Source organism: Vigna radiata, unplaced genomic scaffold (genome assembly GCF_000741045.1).
Source record: "Vigna radiata var. radiata cultivar VC1973A unplaced genomic scaffold, Vradiata_ver6 scaffold_7, whole genome shotgun sequence".
In the NCBI taxonomy this organism is placed as follows: Eukaryota; Viridiplantae; Streptophyta; class Magnoliopsida; order Fabales; family Fabaceae; genus Vigna; species Vigna radiata.
Genome location: NW_014543262.1, coordinates 796623 through 805499, shown reverse-complemented (window position 1 = coordinate 805499; position 8877 = coordinate 796623). Strand labels below are relative to the sequence as shown.

The window sequence follows — 8877 nt, the reverse complement described above, 5'->3', positions numbered from 1 at the left end:
GTTCAGTTATTGAATTCTAGTTCAACTAAGTTCTCCTCTTTATTTATCTTTTAACTTGGCTTATGAAATGCTTACAAAATTTTCCAATTTTTTTCTTTCTCAAATCCTTAGCGTAAAGTTGTATTATAGAATGAAAAAGGTTAAAAAAATATATAATAAACGCATGTTCTTTTAAAAATTAAGAACAATAAACACTTATCACAATTTTTATGTTTTGGTGAAACATTAGAAGTGATAACAATAAATGCATCTTCCATAGTCTTAAGGAAAGTTGTTTTAATTTGCATGCATGCCGAACTTTTGAAGAAAAGTTGAATTTAATTCAATCTTCATTCAAGAAGTTCGAAGGAAGTCAATAGGTATAAACTGATATGATCGAAGTATCAATAATATGATCACATCAAACCTAATATATAAGTGATGTTCTAAGCTTGTTCTTACTAAAAACAAGTCTTAAAAAACAGAATATCTAGAGATTAGTTTTTACCAATTAATGAAAAAAGTGATAGTTAAAAAAATATGACAGAAGAGAATTAAGTTCAGTGTCTTAAAAGAGACGTATAGTAATAAAAGAATTGAATAGAGTTTTTGGTTTTAAAATCCTTATCTGTTTTCACGAGCAAAGTATGAGAGAGAAGAAAACGTGGCGGATATTAAGTTGGAAGAGTCAAACCTTACCTCACTGCCCCCCCCAAATGGTTTCTTCCTCGGCACAGCTTACCCCATCTTTCTAATTTCTCCCTCGATAGTGCTACCTCAGTGCGTAATTTTTAACCATTAAAAAAATGAACGCATTTTCTTTTCCTCTTTGCTTCCACTTCAATTTTTCAAAAATATAAAAAACAAAACCACACCATCTCTCTCCAAAGCAGAAAATGACACTAGCTGTCGATTTTGCTGCACAAGTTATTACTTCACTAATAATCACTATCTCTTCTGCTTCGTCTTCTTCCACTCCAACCCTTCTCCCTCAAACCCTAAAAAGCTTCTAATCTTCCCAACCCCACCTACCCTCTTGAAAAAAGATCCTATTTTCGAACTTAGCTTCCCAATGGGTGTACCCAATGCGAATGGGTTGTAACCCTCTTCCGGTTCTTCTGCAATGGGAAAGGGCGAAGAAGACGGGCAGCCTCTGCCTCCGTCCGAGGATCCGCCGAGGAATGCGGAGTGTCGGTGCCACTGTTCTCGGATTCGGACGTTTGTCGGCGCCAGATGCATCATCGTACTGGTCCTGTCGGTCGCGTTGTTTCTGTCTGCGGCGTTTTGGTTGCCCCCTTTTATGAGCCTCGCAGATCGGGGGAGCCTGCATGGAGGTTCCAGATTCAAAGGTGGGGTCTTGTGGCTGGCGGCATTGTTTCGTGGGGTTAGATCTGTTTCTGCTTTTGGCTTCGGGGGAAATGAGGTTTTAGGTTTCCCGATTTGGGAGTGTGTTGGAGAAATGCGGGTGAAAGGAGTTTAATTTTTAGCGTTGGGTTAGATTTTATCAGTGAAGGTGTGGAAAAATGACAAGGGGTTGGTACAGTTTAACTAGTTTTTATGGTCTTATAGGTTTCAGCAAGATGGTCTACCATGGAAGAACGGAAAAGGAAAATTTAATTAGAGATTTTTAGTGGATGATTAATGTCTCAACGGGAAATAAATTCAGTTATTTTGTTAGTTATTTAATTTGGGTGTTTTAATTGGCTATTTCGTTTCCTAATTACGGTGGGTTTGTTAATTGGCCAATTGAAGGGATTTGGAAATTGTGGGAAAGAGAGCTTGTTTGTCGGATCGTGTTTTCTTCGTTTTGGGAAGTTACTTTAATTTTAGCTATTTCAAGTAAGGTTTTAGGAATTTTTCGAGCTTGTTTAGTTGCTTTTTTTTTTTTTCTAAATGGTTTTGGAGATTTTTAGTTGTGTGACTTTATTTATTTTTTCTTTACATGCTATATTTGGTCTTTGTGTATTTTGACTGTTTTATTGACAATTCACAAACTAGATATTTTTATTGTTTTGAGATGTTTATAAACGAATTATGGCTGTAAATTATACAATATAGAAAGGGATTTTCTTTCATAGTGAAGGGTATTCATTAAACAATTTTGCTGTCTCAGGCTTTGTGACGCTAGTCTTATGAAGACTTCTGTTGATGTCGGTTGAATGACTTGGTCTATACAAGCATTGTATGCGTTGCGATGACTGAGATGGACATATGGCAATAAATTTTATTTGCTATTTTTTCATAGTTTTCGTTTGTAGTCTTGAAAAGTTGAAACTGTGAAACTTTTGATTGAATTTGGGTGATTTAGTTACAATAGTCGTAGTATTTTTACTTTGGCACTGTGACACCATGTCCCCAGCCTCCATACGTCATTTCAAAATTCCACCTCATTATGCAGCCAGTGTGCTCAGCATATTTTCCACCATAAGAGATTCTAAGTGTTCAATTGCACGGATGTTTTCTTACTAATGGAGGATTGAATGAATAGTATAACATATAAGTGATTACCTGAAGAATAAGAAGGTCGTTTATTGGGAGATGAAGTAGCGACAAGTTGTGTAATACGAGCAAGTTTATTTTTTGGCTGGTTAAGTATTCTGGCTTTTGGAAATTGTTGTTCTAAATGTTTTGTCCTTCGTAATAAATATAATATACACTTTGTGTATTACCTTTGCATAAGGTGGTTCATCAAATCTCGTTATTCAATTTCTATTCCTTTCTCTTGTGAAATTATAATAAGCATCTCCATACTCTTCACCAGTTTAGCGTGCTTTATTGGATTTTCCTCATGCATCTATATACTTCAATTTATGGATAGATTTTGAGAAATTGCTAGTGAGGGTTTATTACTTACTCTTGCATTGCCATAGTCAGAGATTTACTATCAACAGCTACCTGAAAAGACTCTTTTAATGTTGTAAGCTCACTTTGCTTAATGGCAATGTTTACTTTCGCAGATCATGATATTGTTGCCAGCTTTATCGTCAATAAATCTGTTTCTTTGCTAGAAGATTACAAGTTCCAGCTTGCAGATGAAATTTTTGATGAGATTGATGCTCCCTCTAGCAAAGTACCACTCTTCATATTTCCCTTCCACATCCTTTATCAATGTTTATATGCTAATACTTTCTCTCTCTCTTTTTTTTGTTAAAATAATTCAGGTAGCTGTCGTGTCTCTAGAATCCTTACCTGGGCCAAACAAGACAAGAGTTGTTTTTGCAGTTGATTCTGAAGATAAAGGCACAGAAATGTCCTCTGCTGTCATCAGTTTGATAAGAGCATCATTTACATCCCTGGTTATACGCCAATCAATTCTGCAGCTTACTTCTTCATCCTTGTTTGGAGATCCCTACTCTTTTGAAGTGCTGAAATTGAAGGGAGGAATTACTATAATTCCACAACAGAATGCATTTCCTCTGCAGAAAGGGCAAGCAAAGTTTAGCTTTAAATTGAATTTCCCCATTTATCAAATACAATCCAATTTTAAGGAGCTCACTAGTCAGTTAAGGTCTGGATTATATCTGACATCCTTTGAGGTTGGTCTTTTTTTTCTTTTTTTACTGTTTATGGTTTTCATTTTGTATGGTTTTTGTTTGAGATCAACTTTGAGTTCTTATTATGTGTTATGTGTCAATGATCACCACACTGTTCTTGTGTATTGATAAAATGAGGAAGCTTGTTTGCTAGTATGAGTTGTCTTTATTGGCGTTGCAGAAAACTGTCCTATATGGGGGAATCCCTATACATAAATACAATTTACTATCCTCAGTACCTGTTGAAGATTCTTGAATGATGAAATACTAGTCATAGGATGTCTCATGCTGATTTTCATTGGGTTTTCTCGGTGGTTGCAGAACTTGTACATCAGCTTATCAAATTCTGATGGTTCAACAGTCGATGCTCCTACTCTTGTCCAGTCAACAGTTCTACTTGCAGTTGGGATTACTATAAAAGAGAGGCTAAAGCAACTGGCACAAACCATCATGGGACCACATAATCTGGGCTTGAATCACACTGAATTTGGTAGGGTTAAGCAGGTCCAACTTTCATCCGTCTTGCAACACTCCCTTCATGGAAATGATGGTAGTGGCTCTGCATGGTCGCCTTCTCCTGCTCCTCTGGCATATCCTCCACACCACCACCACCATCGACACCGGCATCATCATCATCATCACCATGATGCCCATCTTTCTCCTGAAATTTCTCCTTTACCCTCTTCTACACCAGTACCAGTACCAGTACCAGCATCAGCACCAACACCAACACCTACAGCTAGACATGCACATACTCATGCACATACACCCACGCCTATGCCTGTATCTACACCTAGGAAGGGTGCACCTCCACCCAAGGTTGGTTCTCCTACCGCAGCAAAAGTTGCACCTGCACCAAGGAAAAATTCTCAATCTCAGCCTCCTAATTGTCGATTTGGTTTTAGAAAAAGGTCTACCCATAATTCTGGGAAGCATGCACATCCTCCAACACCTGCAGTTGCCCCTATTATTAACACACATCATCCTGTTCCTGTTGCATCACCAAAATCGCATATTGATCCCCCTACACATGTTTCTCATTCAGAACCTGCATTGAGTCCTTTGCCGAATGTAGCTTTTGCTCATGCTGAGCCCCCTCCTAAGAATGAACTTGCCCCAGAACATTATTACACGCATTTTCCTGGGCTTTCATCATGTAAGTATGCTCAGTTTATAGTTTAAAGATTGCAATGGGTATCAAATTTGTTTGTGTTGGAGCACATCTTTCTTGATTGCTTGAACCTTGGAAGTTGAATATCATATTTTCCTTGGATCATACATGTGTGCAACTCTTTTTTGGATATTTCTCGTATCCAAATTCTGCAAGGTTTTGCATCTAATTCTAGGTTAACAAGCAAGCAGGATAACTTTTTAGTTCATAGGAATTGTTTGGATAATTTTCTCTAGAAGCTCATAAGAGAAAAATCTAAGTAGGAAAAACAGAAAGAGAATGTTCTCTGCAAGCTATTTCTAGCAGTGTGTCTTCTCGAATTAGTTTAATTCGAAAAGATGATTTTTAATTCATGCACAAGTTAACTTAGTTCATGGAGAATTTTTTTTATTCCTTCTATCGTTCTCTTTTCCTAAAAGTGTTCCTGAAGCAACTTATTCAACATATATGGCTATAGATCCATATTAAAGTATTGTTTCTTGTGTACTAATATCCTGTTTTTGCAGCTTCTGCAGGTTGTCTTGGAACTGCTAAATGGTCAATTTTAATGGTTATAGTACTTGTGTTACGGGTATAACATAGTACTGGAATTGTATCACTCGGCCAAACAAACTAGAGTACTACAAATATGAGCTGCGCAAAAGGCGAGCTTCTGCACATCCCATCTAAGTGGATATAAGCTGTCATCATCATGCGTGTAAATAGTTGATTAAAGAGATCCACATGCTGTAAGTGTTTTCAGGTCAAAGTCCACAAGTGGCAGGCCTTGATCACACAAATTACTGCTCTTTTGTGATGTAAGATGAAAAAAAAAATGAAAGAAAAAAAAAAGAAAGTAACGATTTTCTTTTGTTTCTCATCACCCCTTGCAATAAAATCTGTGTGTATGCTTCTCTAAGCCAGCCAAAGGCTACGTTGGCCGAGCATGACCAGGAAAAATGTTCAACCAATGATGGCAATGTAACACGGTTTTGATGTTAAGATTCTCTCTCCCCTTCATATCGTATTATCTCTGTGCACGAGCCAAATAGCTTACAACAGCATCAAAGTCTGCTTGTATACTGTTCCCACTACAAGTTTACAACAAATCTGAATAGCGGTGGCAGATATTAAATGTCAAAAACATAATCTGGGATGCATGTGTTTTTAGTTAAGGGATGTGGTTGATCTGTTAAATTTTTCTTTTTTTTTTTTGGGAAGTTCATGAGCCTTCAAATTGAATCGGTGACTACTATTTTGTATTTGATGCATTTAATAAGTTGCACATGATTCTTGTTCGTAAAGTTAAAAGAAAAGCATACAATATATCCTTGTGCATACGGTTGCAAAGATAAGACAACAAGGCAAAAGATACTATCATGTGAATTGCCTTTGACTTTTTGGATTGATGAATGAAACCGACTTTTCAAAACACTGTAACAGGATGATCTTAAAGGGTGTTGAGTACCTCATCTTTATCTTCTTTGTTTTGGTATTTCTGATTTCTGAAAATTGGCTAATGTCTGATCAGCAAGTGTGTAGAATATTGATCGTCCAGAATATATTGTTCCAAACGTCTTTGTTTAAATATTCATCTGTCAAAAGTCTTGTCATTGCTTTTTACTAAAGAAACAGGCTCTCCAATAGATAAAATGCACTAGTTGAAAAGGTTGTAGTTTTTTTTTCTCAATCTAAGCATCCGTGACTTTTTCATTATAGTTACTGAAATACATTGGAGACTCTCGAAGTCAAGCTTTCATAATAAACTATTATATCATATTTATCGAAGACTAATATTCTGTTAATTATACTTTTATTCTTTAATATTTGAAATCGAAGAGTTGTTTATGGATAAACTCAACTTCATTCGTAACTAATGTAATTTTAAAAACTTTCTTTATTTTTTTTTCTATAATTGAAATATTGAAAATGATAAAATTATTGTCTATAATTGAATTATTTATTCAGTTTTTACATTAGTTTATATCTATATTGAGTTATTTTCAATTATTGCCCTCATAATTTTTATTACATGGAATATACTAATCACTTTTAACTATCTTTTTTATCTTTTCCTAAATAAAAAAGTCTTTTTTAACATTTTTTTAACTCTTGTCATTTTTTACTTTCAACGAATATTTTATTATTTCTATACTGGTTATAATAAACGAGTTGTATGATAGTTTATAAGAAAATATCTTTTATGAGAGGATATACAAATAATAACTCCTTGTCAAGAGAATGAAGATTTTGCAAATAAACAGACACTATTATTTTGTTAGATTTTTTATTGCATTTGACACAAGTATATGCATAATTTGTTCTTTTCACATAGATCATTAACATGTTTTGTGAGTTAAATGCTTTGTTCTAGCCATCTTGAACGAAACTATTGAAGTTTTCGTGTAAATCTTTATTCTTAGGTGAATGCTTTATTAAATGTTTGTTATTTAACTAACACTTTTCTTATTGTAGTCAACTTTTCTTTATTGTAGTCAACTTGTTATTTTAAAATGACAACTTTTTTTTTAAACAACTATTCATAGTACTTAAAACCTCAAATTAAGCCTATAATTAGGATAAATTGGTTTATTTCTTTAGAATCAATGTTAGAGTATGTGACATCAAATTGATGAAAAATAAATGGTATTGCAAATTCAATTTGTGTCTGATGTCTACAACTTCTACTTATTGACATCTTCTAATGTTTTTATATAATCGTTTGTTTGTTGAATAAATGTTCTTATTTTTGAAGAGTATGATAACTTTGCATGATCTCAACTTATTTTTCTTTAATATAAAAGTTACTTTTTAACACATTTATATAAGATATGATTAAATCACCAAAAATTTAGTATTATTTGTTATGATAAAAACTACAGGTAAGTTTAACAAAACTATATTGATTTATTAGGATTGCAATTTCTATGATATATCTTCTACATGTTATTAGAAGTTTATGCTTGAATAGGTATCACTTTAAAATCTAGAAATTCAATTAAAATAACAATATCAATCTAAGAAAGATCAAGATAAGAATTTTTTGAAGGAGTAAGGTATGTCAGCACCACTCTTAAGTAGTATAACACACACAGTGATACATGTTATGGAGATACAAGAAGAAAAAAACACTTTTGGTGATTTCTTTTTCTTCATTAGTGAGGTTATTTATGAAATTATTGAAGAACGAACTTTGATGATGTTATGACTATATGTGTAACTTTATGATGAAATCCATATTCAATAAGTTGTTGTTGAAGATACAACTCTTTGGATTATAGATGAAGGAGGTTATGACACTAAAGGTTCATCTTGGTAAGCTCAATTCAAGTTCAATGGAGCTTCGAGACATATATGCAAAAGTAGAAGATTAATATGCAATGATGATGTGATAGTCTCTTTTCCTTAATTTATGAGAACTTGGTGAGTTCTTTGAGTACAAGAATGAATTACATTACGATTGAAGATGTTAAGTCTAGTCTTTTTGAAAGAGAGTTTAACCATAAGGCAAATGGGGATGAAGATGCCAAATTGGTAGTCTTTAAGAAGACAAGAAAATTGAGAAGAATAAAAAGAATAAGAGTTATTCAAGAGAAAAATGAATTTTTTACAAGAAAATAAGACACTAGGGGAAAAATCATCCAATATTGGTTAATCAAGATCATGTCAAAGCTATTGTTTAGAGGAAGGCCTCAACCCACTAAATAGATCCTCATCTCATTGAGTAGATCATTGAAAATCCTAATGCCATTGCCTTAAAAAGGTATAGAAGGAAAAAATTTAGAGATGAGAAAATTTCTTGATAAAATTGAACGAACAAAAAAGAAAAGAATGGCCAAAGATATGAATTATTTAACTATCTAAATTTGGTATTTCTTCTTAGTTATTTCACACTAATAAGAAGTTCTTAATGAAGAAACATGTTAACTTTAGAATGGGAGGAAGGGTTACATATGGTTGTTTAAAAACACTTGCGAGAAACTTTTTATAGATGGCCTATTTGACACAAGTGTGGGTTGTTTAATGGTTTTATAAATATTTTTCCTAAGCCCTTTTAAAAGGAGATACACAAGTAAGAAACACTTAGAAATAATACATAAATTGTACTGATTTATCAAAACAAGGCTACATATAGTTTTGTAAAGCTAATCAACAATGAGTTTTGCTATTCAAAATAAATTACAAGAATTATTGCTAATACTTTTGTCTTGCAAT

General features: G+C 33.7%; 1 protein-coding gene across 1 annotated transcript; it reads left to right on the top strand.

The window, feature by feature from the left end:
• The first annotated feature begins 680 nt into the window (after nucleotides 1–680).
• Nucleotides 681–5952, top strand: LOC106753957. The gene is made up of 5 exons (XM_014635857.2): nucleotides 681–1328; nucleotides 2937–3049; nucleotides 3141–3515; nucleotides 3834–4668; nucleotides 5190–5952. Exons 1-5 carry the CDS (start codon nucleotides 1103–1105, stop codon nucleotides 5258–5260), a joined length of 1620 nt encoding a protein of 539 aa, XP_014491343.1. The 5' UTR covers nucleotides 681–1102; the 3' UTR covers nucleotides 5261–5952.
• Nucleotides 5953–8877: the final 2925 nt, after the last annotated feature.